This window comes from Mus caroli, unplaced genomic scaffold (assembly GCF_978045245.1).
Source record: "Mus caroli unplaced genomic scaffold, Mus_caroli_1 scaffold_5, whole genome shotgun sequence".
NCBI classification, from domain to species: domain Eukaryota; kingdom Metazoa; phylum Chordata; class Mammalia; order Rodentia; family Muridae; genus Mus; species Mus caroli.
The window spans coordinates 67,251-85,756 of record NW_028227260.1 but is presented as its reverse complement, the minus strand read 5'-3'; the positions used below and the strand labels follow the sequence as shown (position 1 = coordinate 85,756).

The 18,506-nt window shown below is 53.6% G+C and overlaps 2 protein-coding genes across 3 annotated transcripts in view; both read left to right on the top strand.

Annotated features, from left to right (window-relative positions):
• LOC147004443 (uncharacterized) overlaps nucleotides 1–17,001 on the top strand; it is a 52,599-nt gene extending 35,598 nt beyond the window's left edge. The window contains exon 6 of the mRNA XM_085837851.1: nucleotides 16,828–17,001. The gene's annotated coding sequence lies outside the window, so the exon portion shown is untranslated. The remainder of the gene's footprint in view (nucleotides 1–16,827) is intronic.
• Nucleotides 6,851–17,001, top strand: LOC147004442 (uncharacterized). Of its 2 annotated transcripts, none has more exons than XM_085837850.1 (4): nucleotides 6,851–7,720; nucleotides 7,824–7,955; nucleotides 8,603–8,727; nucleotides 16,824–17,001. In XM_085837850.1, exons 1-2 carry the CDS (start codon nucleotides 7,105–7,107, stop codon nucleotides 7,895–7,897), a joined length of 690 nt encoding a protein of 229 aa, XP_085693976.1. In that variant the 5' UTR covers nucleotides 6,851–7,104; the 3' UTR covers nucleotides 7,898–7,955; nucleotides 8,603–8,727; nucleotides 16,824–17,001. The 2 variants fall into 2 exon arrangements, with proteins under 2 accessions (XP_085693976.1, XP_085693975.1); XM_085837849.1 differs by having other exon boundaries at nucleotides 7,824–8,221.
• Nucleotides 17,002–18,506: the final 1,505 nt, after the last annotated feature.

The window sequence follows — 18,506 nt, the reverse complement described above, 5'->3', positions numbered from 1 at the left end:
GACAGGAAGTGAGCACCGGGTGCTCATGGGAGATGTAGTTTCCATAGGATATAGAGCCTATCTCAGCGCCCCCCGGTGGCGAAAAAAACCTTTCCTTCTCCTGCCTTCTCCCTTCTCCCGGGGACCAAGCCCGAGTCCGTGCCCGACCGAGAGGCCCCATGCTGGGTGTGCGTCCTCCGTGCCTCCCCGGTCTGCCTGCCCCGGTTCTCTTTTCCTTCTCCTGCCTTCTACCTTCTCCCGGGGACAGAGCCCGAGTCCGTGCCCGACCGAGAGGCCCCATCCCGGGTGTGTGTCCTCCTTGCCTCCCCGGTCTGCGTGCCCCGGTTCTCCTACCTTCTCCTACCTTAACCTTCTTTCCGGGGACCAAGCCCGAGACCGTGCCCGACCGAGAGGCCCCATCCCGGGTGTGCGTCCTCCGTGCCTCCCCGGTCTGCCTGCCCCGGTTCTCCTACCTTCTCCCTCCTTCTCCCTTCTCCCGGGGTCCGAGCCCGAGTCCGTGCCCGACCGAGAGGCCCCATGCTGGGTGTGCGTCCTCCGTGCCTCCCCGGTCTGCCGGCCCCGGTTCTCCTACCTTCTCCCTGCTTCTCCCTTCTCCCGGGGACCAAGCCCGAGTCCGTGCCCGACCGAGAGTCACCATCCCGGGTGTGCGTCCTCCGTGCCTCCCCGGTCTGCCTGCCCCGGTTCTCCTACCTTCTCCTACCTTCTACCTTCTTTCCGGGGACCAAGCCCGAGTCCGTGTCCGACCGAGAGGCCCCATCCCGGGTGTGCGTCCTCCGTGCCTCCCCGGTCTGCCTGCCCCGGTTCTCCTACCTTCTCCCTCCTTCTCCCTTCTCCCGGGGTCCGAGCCCGAGTCCGTGCCCGACCGAGAGGCCCCATGCTGGGTGTGCGTCCTCCGTGCCTCCCCGGTCTGCCTGCCCCGGTTCTCTTTTCCTTCTCCTGCCTTCTACCTTCTCCCGGGGACAGAGCCCGAGTCCGTGCCCGACCGAGAGGCCCCATCCCGGGTGTGTGTCCTCCTTGCCTCCCCGGTCTGCGTGCCCCGGTTCTCCTACCTTCTCCTACCTTAACCTTTTTTCCGGGGACCAAGCCCGAGACCGTGCCCGACCGAGAGGCCCCATCCCGGGTGTGCGTCCTCCGTGCCTCCCCGGTCTGCCTGCCCCGGTTCTCTTTTCCTTCTCCTGCCTTCTACCTTCTCCCGGGGACCAAGCCCGAGTCCGTGCCCGACCGAGAGGCCCCATCCCGGGTGTGCATCCTCCGAGCCTCCCCGGTCTGCCTGCCCCAGTTCTCCTACCTTCTCCTGCCTTCTACCTTCTCCCGGGGACCAAGCCCGAGTCCGTGTCCGACCGAGAGGCCCCATCCCGGGTGTGCGTCCTCCGTGCCTCCCCGGTCTGCCTGCCCCGGTTCTCCTACCTTCTCCTTCCTTCTCCCTTCTCCCGGGGACAGAGTCAGCGTCCGTGCCCGACCGAGAGGCCCCATCCCGGGTATGCGTCCTCCGTGCCTCCCCGGTCTGCCTGCCCCGGTTCTCCTACCTTCTCCTGCCTTCTCCCTTCTCCCGGGGACCGAGCCCGAGTCCGTGTCCGACCGAGAGTCACCATCCCGGGTGTGCGTCCTCCGAGCCTCCCCGGTCTGCCTGCCCCGGTTCTCCTACCTTCTCCCTCCTTCTCCCTTCTCCCGGGGACCAAGCCCGAGTCCGTGTCCGACCGAGAGTCACCATCCCGGGTGTGCGTCCTCCGAGCCTCCCCGGTCTGCCTGCCCTGGTTCTCCTACCTTCTCCCTCCTTCTCCCTTCTCCCGGGGGACGAAGCCCGAGTCTGTGTCCGACCGAGTTCGGGTCTCTGTTGTCTCTCTGTCCCCCTCTCCCCCTCCCTTCTCTGCAGAATGGGGGCGAATCTGAGACCCGAATCCCAGCCCGGGTTCCAGGCGAGGGGTGTGGCTTCGTCGGTGGCGTCCCCGGGCCTGCGGCGGCTCAGATCTCCGTCGTCTTCAACCGTTGTACCTGTAGAAGTGTAGGGACAGAGCCTCTCTCTGTCCCTCTGTCTCTTTTTTCTAAGTCTCTAAGTCTCTAAGTCTCTAATTCTCTAAGTGTCTCTGTTTCTCTCTCTTTCTCTAAGTCTCGCTGTGCCTCTCCTTCTCCCTTCCTCCCAGGGCTGCCTGGTGTCGGTGTCCGCCAACGAGAGACCCATCCCGGCTTCCTCACGTCTCTCTGCCCTGGTCTCCTACCTTCTCCTTCTTTCTCCTACCTTCTTTTTCCTTCTCCCTTCTCCCCGGGGACCAAGCCCGAGTCCGTGTCCGACCGCGAGGCTACATCCAGGCTTCTCATGTGCCTCGCTACCCCGGGTCTGTCTCTCTCTCTCTCCGAGCTCCCTTCTTCCTGACCCGGCCTGCCTGGTCTTTACCGTGACCCGCGCAGCTGGGGACTCTGCATCTCTCTATCCCCCTGGCTTCCTCCCTTTTTTTTTCCTTCTTCCACCCAGGGGACCAAGCCAGGAGTCAGCGCCCGACCGCGAGGCACCATCCCAGCCTCATTGTGTCTTGCTGGCCCTGGCGACAAGCTTTTTTCTTTCCTCCTCACCCGGCCCGCCTGGCCTCGACCGTGGCCTGCGCAGTTCGGGTCTCTATCTGTCTCTCTGTCCCCCTGTCTCTTTGTCCCTTCCTTCTCCCTTCTCACCGGGGACCGAATCCCGAGTCCGCGTCCGACCGAGAGGCACCATCCCGGCTGTGCGTCCTCCGTGCCTCCCCGGTCTGTCTGCCCCGGTTCTCCTCTCCTTCTCCCTCCTTCTCTCTTCTTTCCTCCTGACCCGGCCCGCCTGGCCTCACCGTGGCCTGCGCAGCTCGGGTCTCTGTTGTCTCTCTGTCCCCCTCTCCCCCTCCCTTCTCTGCAGAATGGGGGTGAATCTGAGACCCGATTCCCAGCCCGGGTTCCAGGCGAGCGGTGTGGCTTCGTCGGTGGCGTCCCCGGGCCTGTGGCGGCTCAGTATCTCCGTCCTCTGCAACCGTTGTACCTGTAGAAGTGTAGGGACAGAGCCTCTCTCTGTCCCTCTGTCTCTTTTTCTAAGTCTCTAAGTCTCGCTTTGTCTCTAATTCTCTAAGTCTCTAAGTCTCTAATTCTCTAAGTGTCTCTGTTTCTCTCTCTGTCTCTAAGTCTCGCTGTGCCTCTCCTTCTCCCTTCCTCCCAGGGCTGCCTGGCGTAGGTGTCCGCCAACGAGAGACCCATCCCGGCTTCCTCACGTCTCTCTGCCCTGGTCTCCTACCTTCTCCTACCTTCTCCTATTTTCTCCTACCTTCTCCTACCTTCTCCTACCTTCTCTGCATCTCTGCATCTCTTTTTCCCCCTGGCTTCCTCCCTTCCTCCTCCCTTCTCCCCGGGGACCAAGCCCGAGTCCGAGTCCGACCGAGAGGCCCCATATCCCGGCTGTGCATCCTCTGTGCCTCCCCGGTCTGCCTGCCCCGGTTCTCCTTCCTTCTTTTTTCCTTCTCCCTTCTTTCCTCCTCACCCGGCCCGCCTGGCCTCGACTGTGGCCTGCGCAGCCCGGGTCTGTCTGTCTCTCTGTCCCCCTGTCTCTCCGTCCCTCCTTCTCCCTTCTCCCCGGGGACCAAAGCCCGAGTCCGCGTCCGACCGAGAGGCACCATCCCGGCTGTGCATTCTCCGTGCCTCCCCGCCCCGGTTCTCCTTCCTTCTTCCTTCCTTCTTCCTTCTTTCCTCCTGACCTGGCCTGCCTGGCCTTTACCATGGCCTGTGCAGCCCGGGGTCTCTGAGTCTCTCTGTCCCCCTGGCTTCCTTCTCCCCTAGGGTTAGTGTTGGGTTAGGGTTAGTGTTGGGTTAGGGCTAGAGTTAGGTTAGGGTTATGGATATGGTTAGGGTTAGGGCTAGAGTTAGGGTTATAATTAGGGTTAGTGTTAGGTTTAGGGTTAGGGTTAGTGCTAGTTAGGTTTAGGGCTAACCCTAGTTAGGTTTAGGGCTAGGGCTAGGGCCAGGGATAGGGGTAGGGTTAGGGTTAGGGTTGGGGTTGGGGTTGGGGTTGGGGTAGGGGTAGGTCTAGGGCTTTAATCGGGGTTAGGGTTATACTTACGGTTTGGTCTAGGGCCAGGACCTCAGCTTGGGGTAGGACTAGGGGTAGGGGTTAGGGTTAGGGTTAGAGTTAGGGTTAGGGTTAGGGTTAGTGCTAGTTAGGTTTAGGGCTAACCCTAGTTAGGTTTAGGGCTAGGGCTAGGGTTGGGGTAGGGGTAGGGGTAGGGGTAGGGGTAGGGGTAGGGGTAGGGGTAGGGGTAGGGGTAGGGGTAGGGGTAGGGGTAGGGTAGGGGTAGGGGTAGGTCTAGGGCTTTAATCGGGGTTAGGGTTATACTTACGGTTTGGTCTAGGGACAGGACCTCAGCTAGGGCTAGGGGTAGGGGTAGGGGTAGCGTGGTACCTGTAGAGATGTAGGGATGGAGGATTTCTCTGCCTGTCTGTCTTCTCACCAGGGGCCAAGCCCGAGCCCGACCGCGGGGCACCGTCCCGGCTTCCGTGTGGTGCCTCGCCGCCCCTGGTCCTGCCTTTCTCTCTCTCCCTCGCTCCAAGCTCCCCTCCTCCCTTCCTCCCTCCCGACCCGGCCCGCCTGGCCTCACCCGCGGCCCACGCAGCTCGGGTCTCTGTCTGTCCCTGCGTCCCTCTGTCTCCCTCCCTTCTGGCACCCGAATCCCGACCCGGGGTCCAGGCGGGCGGTGTGGCTGTGTGGGTGGTGTCCCTGGGCCCCTGGCGGCCCAGCCACGCAGCCCCCACTCCCGTTGAACCTGCGGAAGGGTAGGCGCAGAGGCTCTCTCTGTCTCTCTAAGTCTCTCTCTCTGTCTCCTCCTCTCCCTCCTCCCGGGGGCTGCCTGGCGTCGGCGTCCGCCAAAGAGAGACCGATCCCGGCATAGGTCCCGCAGCCCCTGGGTCCTGGTTCTCTCTCTGTCTCTGTCTCTCTGTCTCTAAGTCTCTCTGTCTCTCCCCCTTCCCCTCTCCCTTCTCCCCGGGGACCAAGCCCGAGTCCGACCCCGGGTCTGTCTCTATCTCTATCTCTGTCTCTAAGTCTCTCTGTCTCTCCCCCTTCCCCTCTCCCTTCTCCCCGGGGACCAAGCCCGAGCCCGAGTCTGACCCCGGGTCTATCTCTGTCTCTGTCTCTGTCTCTCTGTCTCTCCCCCTTCCCTCTCCCTTCTCCCCGGGGACCAAGCCCGAGTCCGACCCCGGGTCTATCTCTATCTCTGTCTCTGTCTCTGTCTCTCTGTCTCTCCCCCTTCCCTCTCCCTTCTCCCCGGGGACCAAGCCCGAGTCCGACCCCGGGTCTATCTCTATCTCTGTCTCTGTCTCTCTGTCTCTCCCCCTTCCCCTCTCCCTTCTCCCCGGGGACCAAGCCCGAGTCCGACCCCGGGTCTACCTCTATCTCTATCTCTGTCTCTGTCTCTCTGTCTCTCCCCCTTCCCCTCTCCCTTCTCCCCGGGGACCAAGCCCGAGTCCGACCCCGGGTCTATCTCTGTCTCTGTCTCTGTCTCTGTCTCTCTGTCTCTCCCCCTTCCCTCTCCTCTCTCCCCGGGGACCAAGCCCGAGCCCGAGTCCCACCGCGAGGTCACATCCTGCCTTCTCCTGTGTCTCGCGACCCCGGGTCTGTCTCTCTGTCTCTGTCTCTGTCTGTGTCCCTCTGTCTCTCCCCTTCCCCTTCCCCTCTCCCTTCTCCCCGGGGACCAAGCCCGAGCCCGAGTCCCACCGCGAGGTCACATCCTGCCTTCTCCTGTGCCTCGCGACCCCGGGTCTGTCTCTCTGTCTCTGTCTCTGTCTCTGTCTCTCCCCTTCCCTCTCCCTTCTCCCCGGGGACCAAGCCCGAGCCCGAGTCCCACCGCGAGGCGACATCCCGGCTTCTCCCGTGCCTCGCGACCCCGAGTCTCTCCCCTCTCCCCTTCTGACCCGGGCGGCCTGGCCTTATCCTGTGGCCCATGCAGCCCGGGTCTTTCTCTGTCCCTGCCTCCCTCCCTCCCGCCCTCCTCCACCTCACGGGGACGCATCGGGGACCCGGATCCCGGCCCGGGTTCCCGTGGAAGCGGACGGCTGCGTCGGGGGTATCCCTGGGCAGCCCGGCCTGCTGCACTCACTCACACACACACACACACACAGACACACTGTGTGCTCAGCTCTGAGACCTGAAGCCCAGGCCTTTGAAACCTCCCAGGGGGCTCTGCTGGCTGTGTGACTGACTGACTGTGTGACTGACTGACTGTGTGCAGAGGCAGGGCACTGTCTGGGTTCCAGCCCGGCCTGCTGCACTCACTCACTCACACACACAGACAGACAGACACAGACACACTGTGTGCTCAGCTCTGAGACCTGAAGCCCAGGCCTTTGAAACCTCCCAGGGGGCTCTGCTGGCTGTGTGACTGACTGACTGTGTGACTGACTGACTGTGTGCAGAGGCAGGGGACTGTCTGGGTTCCAGCCCGGCCTGCTGCACTCACTCACACACACACAGACACACACAGACACACACAGACACACTGTGTGCTCAGCTCTGAGACCTGAAGCCCAGGCCTTTGAAACCTCCCAGGGGGCTCTGCTGGCTGTGTGACTGACTGACTGTGTGACTGACTGACTGTGTGCAGAGGCAGGGGACTGTCTGGGTTCCAGCCCGGCCTGCTGCACTCACACACACACAGACACACACACACACAGACACACTGTGTGCTCAGCTCTGAGACCTGAAGCCCAGGCCTTTGAAACCTCCCAGGGGGCTCTGCTGGCTGTGTGACTGACTGACTGTGTGACTGACTGACTGTGTGCAGAGGCAGGGCACTGTCTGGGTTCCAGCCCGGCCTGCTGCACTCACTCACACACACACAGACACACTGTGTGCTCAGCTCTGAGACCTGAAGCCCAGGCCTTTGAAACCTCCCAGGGGGCTCTGCTGGCTGTGTGACTGACTGACTGTGTGACTGACTGTGTCACTGACACACTGTGTGCTCAGCCCGCCCGGGGTCCCCCAGCCACCCCCGCGCCCGCCCGGGGTCCCCCGCTGCAGAGCCGTGACGTAAAATCGGGGTCTGGGGCGGCGCGGGGGACGTTTTGGGGCTTTTTTCAAACACGAACCGACCATGCGGTCTTAAGATGGAGGCACTTCCTGTCTGGCCCCGCCAGGCGGAGGCCGAGACAGGGGGATGCCCGCCGTCACTGCGGGCTCGGGGCGCACAGTGGGGTCACGGGGCGGCCACGCCCGGCCACGCGGAGAAACCCGGGCTCCGCCCGCACCCCCAGAATCGAGTCTCGGGTTCCAATTCTAGGCCTGGGGCACCACGTGTGTGTGTGGGGGATGCGGGCCCGAGGCATGCTGGGAGACGTAGTTCTGAGCCGGAGTCCTGCGGGTCCCGGGCCCGGCCCGTCCTATCAGGGCCCCGCGGGGTGACGTCACGGGGGACCGGGGCTCCCGATTGGCCGCCGGGGCCGGGTGGGCGGGGCGGTCCCCGCCGCGCATGCTCAGTCCGCCCGCCCGTCTCCCAGCATTCCTCACGAGCGCCCAGAGCGTGCGGACGTGCGCACGCGGCTCTGCAGACCGCGGGCTCTGCCCGGCCTCCGCCGCCTCCTCCGCCCGCACCGCGCTCGGCCCAGCATGGCTGCCCCTGCCTCCCTGAGACTCTGCCGCCCCCGCCAACGCCAGGAACCCAGCCTCCCCGGGCCCCGCGCGGGAGACGCCGCCGCCGCCGGGCCGACTCTGCCTCCATGACCGGTGAGTGCGGGCCCCGGGCCCGGCCCTGCCCGAGCTCCCGACCTCCCTGCTCGCTCCCGGCCAGGCCCCTGCCTCAGACTCAGGCCCGCCCTGCTCCCCACAGGCCCCGCCGTGCCCAGACGGGGCTCCCTCGGCCCGCAGCCGCCGCCGCCAGGTTCCCCGGTTCCCGCCGGGTGACGCGAGGCCCGCCGTGTGCCGCCCGCCCGCCCGGGGTCCCCCGCTGCAGAGCCGTGACGTAAAATCGGGGTCTGGGGCGGCGCGGGGGACGTTTTGGGGCTTTTTTTAATCGCGACCCGACCATGCGGACTTAAGATGGAGGCACTTCCTGTCTGGGACAGGAAGAGAAGGCTGGGTGGGAGCGGGGCATGCTGGGAGCTGTAGTTGCGGTGCGGGAAGGAGCGCGTGCGCGGCTCTCTCTGGGTTTCCACGGCGATGCCGCCCGCCCGGGGTCCCCCAGCCACCCCCGCGCCCGCCCGGGGTCCCCCGCTGCAGAGCCGTGACGTAAAATCGGGGTCTGGGGCGGCGCGGGGGACGTTTTGGGGCTTTTTTTAATCTCGACCCGACCATGCGGTCTTAAGATGGAGGCACTTCCTGTCTGGAACAGGAAGAGAAGGCTGGGTGGGAGCGGGGCATGCTGGGAGCTGTAGTTCCGGTTTTTTTAGTTTTTTTTTTTTCTCTCTCCCTGACTCGGGGGCTCTGGGTTTCGTCCCGAGACGCCCGCGGGGCTCGGGCGCGTCCCCCCGTGGCGGGACCGCGTCACGCGCGCGCCCCGGTGTCTTTAATTATTATTTTTTGGGTGGGGCTCCTCTGGGGTGGGGGATTTCGTCGGCTCTGCACGTCTAACGTGCGTCTCTCTGCGTATGCATCCGGATCCCGCGCCAGCGCCCACCGCCGACCGCCGCCCACCGCCCACCGTGACGTCACCCGCGGACGCAGCACACACGCACACGTGGACGCCGCGGTCAAGATGTCTCTGCCCTCCCCGCTGGACGGACGGACACCCCGAGGTAGGAAGCCCGCGCCGCCCGCACCCGCCACAGCACGCACGACACACACACGCTAGGTCACGCACGAGCACACACGACACGCACACGGCAGGCACATGCATCCGCACCGGGACTCAGGACGCCGACGACACGGACGCCCGCCGCGGTCAAGATGTCTGCGTGAGCCCCCCGCCGCCGCCGTGCTGGACGGACGCCCCGACGAGGTAGGACGCACAGCGCCGACCACCGCCACACACACACACGCACACACAAACACACCCGCCCACAGGGGCTCAGGGACCCGGGCGGGCACCGCGACCTCCCAGCGTGGTTCCGCCCCGAGGAGACCCCGGCTCTGGGGCGCCACCCGGTGGCGACGGGACGTCACTGCCACGCTCCCGTTCTTTTTTTCAGACCTGGTCATTTTTTTTCCCATGATTTTATGTTTTTAATTTTTGGGTGTTCCTGTTGGAAACCTGCTCTGGGGCGCCACCCGGCGGCCACAGGACGTCACTGCGTCGCAACCAATTTTTTCTTAATCCTTTTATTTCAAATTATGATATATTTTTAATTGTGGAGTGTTTCTGACTTGGGATTTCTTTTATAATTGTTATTTTATTTTCATCTTTAGAGTTTTTTCTCTCAGAAATCAGCTCTGCCACGCGAACCCGTTGCAACAGGGCCTCACTGCAATGCTCCAATTTCTTTTTTTTTTTTTTTTGTTTTACGAGATAGGGTTTTTTATTTTGAATTTTATTTTGAATTTGTTGTTTTTTTTTAAATTATAATATATTTTTAATTTTGGAGTGTATCTGACTTGGGATTTCTTTTCCAATTATTATTTTATTTTCATCTTTTGAGTTTTTCTCTCAGAAATCAGCTCTGCCACACGAACCCGTTGCAACAGGGCGTTACTGCAATGCTCCAATTTCTTTTTTTTTTTTTTTTTTTTACGAGATAGGGTTTTTTATTTTGAATTTTATTTTGAATTTGTTTTTTTTTTCCAAATTATGATATATTTTTAATTTTGGAGTGTTTCTGACTTGGGATTTTTTTTTCCAATTATTATTTTATTTTCATCTTTTGAGTTTTTCTCTCAGAAATCAGCTCTGCCACGCGAACCCGTTGCAACAGGGCGTTACCGCAATGCTCCAATTTCTTTTTTTTTTTATTTTGTTTTACGAGATAGGGTTTTTTATTTTGAATTTTATTTTGAATTTGTTTTTTTTTTTCTTCAAATTATGATATATTTTTAATTTTTGCGTGTTTCTGACTTGGGATTTCTTTTCCAATTATTATTTTATTTTCATCTTTTGAGTTTTTCTCTCAGAAATCATTGCAACAGGGCCTCACTGCTCTCTCATATTTGCATAGTGATGCAGTCTGAACCCGCCCAGATATTTAAATTAGACACTCCCACTCTCGTCGTGGCATAGTGAGGCAGTCAGAGGTGCCAATGAGGCTCAGATTTGCCTCATGAGGCTCTCAGGAACCGCCCAGATATTCAAATTAGACACTCCCACCCTCATATTTGCATAGTAGGGCTGTCAGAACCCGCCCAGATATTTAAATTAGACACTCCCACTCTAGTCCTGGCATAGTGAGTCAGTCAGAGGTGCCAATGAGGGTCAGATTTGCATCATGAGGCTCTCAGAACCCGCCCAGATATTGAAATTAGACACTCCCACTAGTGGCAAAGTATCGTAGTGAGGCACTCAGAGGTGATGGGACGTTACTGCAACACTCGATTCTTTTTTTAAGACCTGGTAATATTTTTTCCAATTATTTTATATTTTTAATTTTTGAGTGTTTATGTTAGAAACCTGCTCTGGGGCGCCACCCGGCGGCCACAGGTCTTCACTTCATCACCTCAAATTTTTTTTAATTCATTTTTTTTTCAAATTATTATATATTTTTAATTGTGGAGTGTTTCTGACTTGGGATTTCTTTTCCAATTATTATTTTATTTTCATTTTTTGAGTTTTTCTCTCAGAAAACATCTCCGCCACACGAAACCATTGCAAAAGGGCCTTATTGCAACAGGGTCCAATTTTTTTTTGTCTTCTTTTTTGTTTTACAAGTTAGGGTTTTTTATTTTGAATGTGTAACTGTTGAATGTTTTTTGTAAATTTTTAAAAACGTTCCAATTTTGGGGGATTTTTCTCAATGCTCTATATTTTTTTCTAAAGCAGGAAAACTGGTGCAGGTTTAATTTAGAACAGTGAACACACCTGAAGGTTTAAATTGTGATCAGAGAAACTCGGGCGGGGTTAAATTAGGACCAGAGAAACTCGGGCAAGGTTAATTTAGAACCAGAGAAACTCGGGCAGGGTTAAATTAGAACCAGGGAAACTCGGGCAGAGTTAAATTAGAACCAGGGAAACTCGGGCAGGGTTAAATTAGAACCAGGGAAACTCGGGCGGGGTTAAATTAGAACCAGGGAAACTCGGGCAGGGTTAAATTAGAACCAGGGAAACTCGTGCAGGGTTAAATTAGAACCAGAGAAACTCGGGCGGGGTTAATTTAGAACCAGAGAAACTCGGGCAGGGTTAAATTAGAACCAGGGAAACTCGGGCAGGGTTAAATTAGAACCAGGGAAACTCGGGCAGGGTTAAATTAGAACCAGGGAAACTCGGGCGGGGTTAAATTAGAACCAGGGAAACTCGGGCAGGGTTAAATTAGAACCAGGGAAACTCGTGCAGGGTTAAATTAGAACCAGAGAAACTCGGGCGGGGTTAAATTAGAACCAGGGAAACTCGGGCGGGGTTAAATTAGAACCAGGGAAACTCGTGCGGGGTTAAATTAGAACCAGGGAAACTCAGGCAGGGTTAAATTAGAACCAGGGAAACTCGGGCGGGGTTAAATTAGAACCAGGGAAACTCGGGCGGGGTTAAATTAGAACCAGGGAAACTCGGGCGGGGTTAAATTAGAACCAGAGAAACTCGGGCAGGGTTAAATTAGAACCAGGGAAACTCGGGCGGGGTTAAATTAGAACCACGGAAACTCGTGCGAGTGTAAATTAGGACCAGAGAAGCGGGTTGACTCTCTGATTTGCATAATGAGGGAGTGAGAGGTGCAAAATCAGAAATCTCACACGCATGTTTGCATAAGGAGGCACACTGAGTGCAAATGACTGTCAGATTTGCATAGAGGCAGTGAGGACCCGCCCAGATATGCAAATTATACACAAACTTGAATCAAGTTTCAAAATAGACACTCCTCATCAAACCCTAACCCTAACCCTAACCCTACCCCTAACCCCAATCCTAACCCTAACCCTAACCCTAACCCCAATCCTAACCCTAACCCTAACCCCAATCCTAACCCTAACCCCAATCCTAACCCTAACCCCAAACCTAACCCCAATCCTAACCCGAACCCTAACCCCAATCCTAACCCTAACCCTAATCCTAACCCTAACCCCAATCCAAACCCTAACCCTAACTCTAACCCTAACCCCAATTTTAAACCTAACCCTAAACCCAACCCTAACCCTAATTCTAACCCTAATTCTAACCCTAACCCTAACCCTGACATCTAAACTTGGCTCAGATTTGCATCATGAGGCACTCAGGAACCGCCCAGACACTCCCACTCTCATATTTGCAAAATGAGGCAGTCAGAACCCGGCCATATATTTAAATTAGGGTTACTGAGGGCTAGGGTTAGTGGGGCCTAGGGTTAGTGGGGCCTAGGGTTACTGAGTTCTAGGGTTACTGAGGTCTACGGTTACTGAGTTCTAGGGTTACTGAGGGCTAGGGTTACTGAGTTCTAGGGTTACTGAGGTCTAGGGTTACTGAGTTCTAGGGTTACTGAAGTCTAGGGTTACTGAGGTCTAGGGTTACTGAGTTCTAGGGTTACTGAGGTCTAGGGTTACTGAGGGCTAGGGTTACTGAGGTCTAGGGTTACTGAGTTCTAGGGTTACTGAGTTCTAGGGTTACTGAGTTCTAGGGTTACTGAGGTCTAGGGTTACTGAGGGCTAGGGTTACTGAGGTCTAGGGTTACTGAGTTCTAGGGTTACTGAGTTCTAGGGTTACTGAGTTCTAGGGTTACTGAGGTCTAGGGTTACTGAGTTCTAGGGTTACTGAGGTCTAGGGTTACTGAGTTCTAGGGTTACTGAGTTCTAGGGTTACTGAGTTCTAGGGTTACTGAGTTCTAGGGTTACTGAGGTCTAGGGTTACTGAGTTCTAGGGTTACTGAGTTCTAGGGTTACTGAGGTCTAGGGTTACTGAGTTCTAGGGTTACTGAGTTCTAGGGTTACTGAGTTCTAGGGTTACTGAGTTCTAGGGTTACTGAGGTCTAGGGTTACTGAGGTCTAGGGTTAGGCCTAGGCATTCTCTTATTCAAATTATGTAACACTTGGTGGCAGTCAGCGATGCTAATTAGGCTCTGATTTGCATAATGAGGCTGTCAGAACCCGCCCAGATATTTAAATTAGACACTCCCCCTCTCAGATTTGCATAACGAAGCCGTCTGAGACTCACAATTGGCTCAGATTAGCATGATGAGTCACGTAGGACCGCCCAGATATTGAAATTAGACACTCCTTCTCTCAGATTTGCATAACGAAGCACTCTGAGACTCACAATTGGCTCAGATTAGCAGGACGAGTCACTTAGGACCGCCCAGATATTGAAATTAGACACTCCCCCTCTCAGATTTGCATAACGAAGCACTCTGAGACTCACAATTGGCTCAGATTAGCAGGATGAGTCACTTAGGACCGCCCAGATATTGAAATTAGACACTCCTACTCTCAGATTTGCATAACAAAGCACTCTGAGACTCACCATTGGCTCAGATTAGCAGGATGAGTCACTTAGGAACCGCCTAGATATTGAAATTAGACACTCCCCCTCTCAGATTTGCATAACAAAGCACTCTGAGACTCACCATTGGCTCAGATTAGCAGGATGAGTCACTTAGGAACCGCCTAGATATTGAAATTAGACACTCCCACTCTCATATTAGCATAATGATGCTGTCAGAACCCGCCCAGATATTGAAATTAGACACTCCCCCTCTCAGATTTGCATAACGAAGCACTGTGAGATTCGCAATTGGCTCAGATTAGCAGGACGAGTCACTTAGGACCGCCCAGATATTTAAATTAGACACTCCCACTCTCAGATTTGCATAATGGGGCAGTCTGAGATTCACAATTGGCTCAGATTAGCAGGACGAGTCACTTAGGACCGCCCAAATATTGAAATTAGACACTCCCACTCTCATATTAGCATAATGATGCTGTCAGAACCCGCCCAGATATTTATATTAGACACTCCTACTCTCAGATTTGCATAACGAAGCACTCTGAGATTCACAATTGGCTCAGATAGGCAGGATGAGTCACTTAGGACCGCCCAGATATTGAAATTAGACACTCCTACTCTCAGATTTGCATAACGAAGCAGTCTGAGATTCACAATTGGCTCAGATTAGCAGGACGAGTCACTTAGGACCGCCCAGATATTTAAATTAGACACTCCCCCTCTCAGATTTGCATAACGGGGCACTGTGAGATTCGCAATTGGCTCAGATTAGCAGGACGAGTCACTTAGGACCGCCCAGATATTTAAATTAGACACTCCCCCTCTCATATTTGCATCATGATGCTGTCAGAACCCGCCTAGATATTTAAATTAGACACTCCTACTCTCAGATTTGCATAACGAAGCACTCTGAGATTCACAATTGGCTCAGATTAGCAGGACGAGTCACTTAGGACCGCCCAGATATTGAAATTAGACACTCCCACTCTCAGATTTGCATAACGAAGCACTCTGAGACTCGCAATTGGCTCAGATTAGCAGGATGAGTCATTTAGGACCGCCCAGATATTAAAATTAGACACTCCCACTCTCAGATTTGCATAACAAAGCACTCTGAGACTCACCATTGGCTCAGATCAGCAGGACGAGTCACTTAGGACCGCCCAGATATTGAAATTAAATACTCCCACTCTCATATTAGCATAATGATGCTGTCAGAACCCGCCCAGATATTGAAATTAGACACTCCCACTCTCAGATTTGCATAACGAAGCACTCTGAGACTCACAATTGGCTCACATTAGCAGGATGAGTCACTTAGGAATCGCCGAGATATTGAAATTAGACACTCCCACTCTCATATTAGCATAATGGGGCTGTCATAGATGTAAATTAATCTCAGATTTGCATAATGAGGCAATTAGGACCACCTATTAATCAAATTAGACATTCCCACTGTCATAGACGCATATTCAAATTAGACACTCCCACTCTCAGATTTGCATAATGAGGCTCTCTGAGATTCACCATTGGCTCAGATTAGCATGATGAGTGATTTAGGACCGCCCAGATATTAAAATTAGACACTCCCCCTCTCTTATTTGCATAATGAGGCAGTCGTAGATGCAAAATTAGTCTCATATTTGCATGATGAGGAAATTAGGACCAACCACCTATGAATCAAATTAGACATTCCCACTGTCATAGACGCATATTCAAATTAGACACTCCCACTCTCAGGCTTGCATAATGAGGCTCTCTGAGATTCACCATTGGCTCAGATTAGCATGATGAGTGATTTAGGTCCGCCCAGATATTAAAATTAGACACTCCCCCTCTCTTATTTGCATAATGAGGCAGTCGTAGATGCAAAATTAGTCTCATATTTGCATGATGAGGCAATTAGGACCACCTATGAATCAAATTAGATATTCCAACTCTCATAGATGCATATTCAAATTAGACACTCCTACTCTCAGATTTGCATAAAGAAGCACTCTAAGATTCACAATTGGCTCAGAGCAGCAGGACGAGTTAGTTAGGACCGCCCAGATATTGAAATTAGACACTCCCACCCTCAGATTTGCATAAATTAGACACTCCCACTCTCAGATTTGCATAAAGAAGCACTGTGAGATTCACAATTGGCTCAGATCAGCAGGACGAGTCAGTTAGGACCGCCCAGATATTCAAATTAGAAACTCCCACCCTCAGATTTGCATAAATTAGACACTCCCACCCTCATATTTGCATCACGAGGCAGAGCTAGCTGCCCATTAGGTCAACTGGGGACGTTTTGGATAGCATTGGAAATGTAATGGAGGAAAAACCTAATTAAAAAGAAAAAAGAAAGAAAAAGAAAAAAAACAGATTTGCTTCATGAGCCTCTAGGGAACCGCGCAGATATTGAAATTAGACCCTCCCACTCTCGGACTTGCATAAATTAGACACTCCCACCCTCAAATTTGCATAAATTAGACACTCCCACCCTCATATTTGCATCACGAGGCAGAGCTAGCTGCCCATTAGGTCAACTGGGGACGTTTTGGATAGCATTGGAAATGTAATGGAGGAAAAACCTAATTAAAAAAAAAGAAAGAAAAAGAAAAAAAAAACATTTGCTTCATGAGCCTCTAGGGAACCGCGCAGATATTGAAATTAGACACTCCCACTCTCGGACTTGCATAAATTAGACACTCCCATCCTCATATTTGCATCACGAGGCAGAGCTAGCTGCCCATTAGGTCAACTGGGGACGTTTTGGATAGCATTGGAAATGTAATGGAGGAAAATACCTAATTAAAAAAAAAAGAAAGAAAAAGGAAAAAAACAGATTTGCTTCATGAGCCTCTAGGGAACCGCGCAGATATTGAAATTAGACACTCCCACCCTCAGATTTGCATAATGGGGCTGTCGCAACCCCCCCGTATATTGAAATTAGACACTCCCCCTCTCCTATTTGCATCGTGAGGCAGTCATAGATGTAAATTAGTCTCAGATTTGCTTGAGGAGGCAATTAGGACGGCCTATTAATCAAATTAGATCCTCCCACTCTCATAGACGCATATTCAAATTAGACACTCCCACTCTCAGGCTTGCATAATGAGGCAGCCTGAGACTCACAGTTGGCTCAGAATATAGCTTGACTGACGAGTCAGTTAGGACCGCCCAGATTAGACACTCCAATTAGCATTGGAAATGTAATTGAGGAAAATACCTAATTTAAAAAAAAAAAAAGAGAAAAAAAAAGATTTGCTGAATAGGGATTCAGCACAGACATTGACCGCTCTCTCTCTCTCTCTCTCTCTCTCTCTCTCTCTCTCTCTCTCTCTCTGCCTTTCCCAGTCAGGCGGAGGACACCGCGGGAAGGCTGCCTTCGGGACAGAGGAGGGTCGCGCATCGCCGTGGAGATGGAACCGCCGTCCCTCCCAGTTAATATGCACAAATGCACGCGCATGCAGACGGCGCTGAGACGCGTCTGTGAATGTCCCCTCCAATAAAATTGCTCTCGATGTGAAAACTATTCTGTGTGTCCACGCCTTTAATTCGCATAACACGCCCCTATTCGCATAAGACACGCCCATGGAGCTTTAGGCCACACCCCTACTCCTATAGGAACATCCCTACCTTCCACCCTCCCAACCAGAGATCAGACAGACAGAGATAGAGCACGCCCATCCAGTCAGAACCCGCCCAGATATTTAAATTAGACACTCCTATTTGCATAATGAGGCGGTCTGAGATTTACAATTGGCTCTGATTAGCATGAAGAGTCGGTTAGGACCGCCCAGATATTTAGACACTCCTACTTGCATAATGAGGCAGTCTGAGATTTACAATTGGCTCAGATTAGCATGATGAGTCAGTTAGGACCGCCCAGATATTTAAATTAGACACTCCCCCTCTCAGATTTGCATCCTGAGGAAGTCAGAACCCGCCCAGATATTTAAATTAGAGACTCCCCCTCTCAGATTTGCATAATGAGGCACTCTGAGATTTACAATTGGCTCAGATTAGCATGATGAGTCAGTTAGGACCGCCCAGATATTCAAATTAGACAGTCTCCCTCCCATATTTGCATCTTGAGGCTGTCAGAACCCGCCCAGATATTTAAATTAGACACTCCTACTCTCAGATTTGCATAATGGGGCGGTCTGAGACTCACAATTGGCTCAGATTAGCATGATGAGTCAGTTAGGACCGCCCAGATATTTAAATTATACACTCCCACTCCTATATTTGCATCCTGAGGATGTCAGAACCCGCCCAGATATTTAAATTAGACACTCCACCTCTCTTATTTGCATAATGAGCCTCTTCCCACCTTCCGCGCTCCCTACCAGAGATAACACGGACATACAGAGACAGAGAAAGACACCACGAAAGTGAAAGTTTCAAAAAAAAAAAGTTTCAAAAAAAAAAGTTTCAAAAAAAAAAGTTTCAAAAAAAAAAGTTTCAAAAAAAAAAGTTTCAAAAAAAAAAGTTTCAAAAAAAAAAGTTTCAAAAAAAAAAGTTTCAAAAAAAAAAGTTTCAAAAAAAAAAGTTTCAAAAAAAAAAGTTTCAAAAAAAAAAGTTTCAAAAAAAAAAGTTTCAAAAAAAAAAGTTTCAAAAAAAAAAGTTTCAAAAAAAAAAGTTTCAAAAAAAAAAGTTTCAAAAAAAAAAGTTTCAAAAAAAAAAAAGAGTCCAGCCCGCTCCTCCCCTCACCCGTGCTCCCGGTCTTCCCCCCTCCCTACCGCCCGTCCCCTCAGTCTGTCCTTCTGGTCTACCTCAGACCGACGCTGCCTCATCCCCCACCCGTGTCACCCGCCCAGGTCACCCCAGAGTCACAGTTTGACTGGGTCAGGCGGATGCACGGGTGCAGAGGCTCCGGGATGAGCGGGGACGGACCACGGCCGTGGCCGAGGTCGGAGGTCAGGTCTGTGTTGTGCCAGAAGGACAGACTCAGCCCTGGAGGCGCCCAGGGCTGGCGGGGACGGGCGGTCGGGAGTCGGGAAGACCGGGAGCACGGGCGAGAGGAGGAGCGGGGCT

Coding starts and splice junctions, on each gene's coding strand:
- LOC147004442 (XM_085837850.1), top strand. CDS start 7,105: ATGGAGGCACTTCCTGTCTGGCCCCGCCAGGCGGAGGCCGAGACAGGG. Junction 7,721..7,823: donor CGACTCTGCCTCCATGACCG/GTGAGTGCGGGC, acceptor TGCTCCCCACAG/GCCCCGCCGTGCCCAGACGG.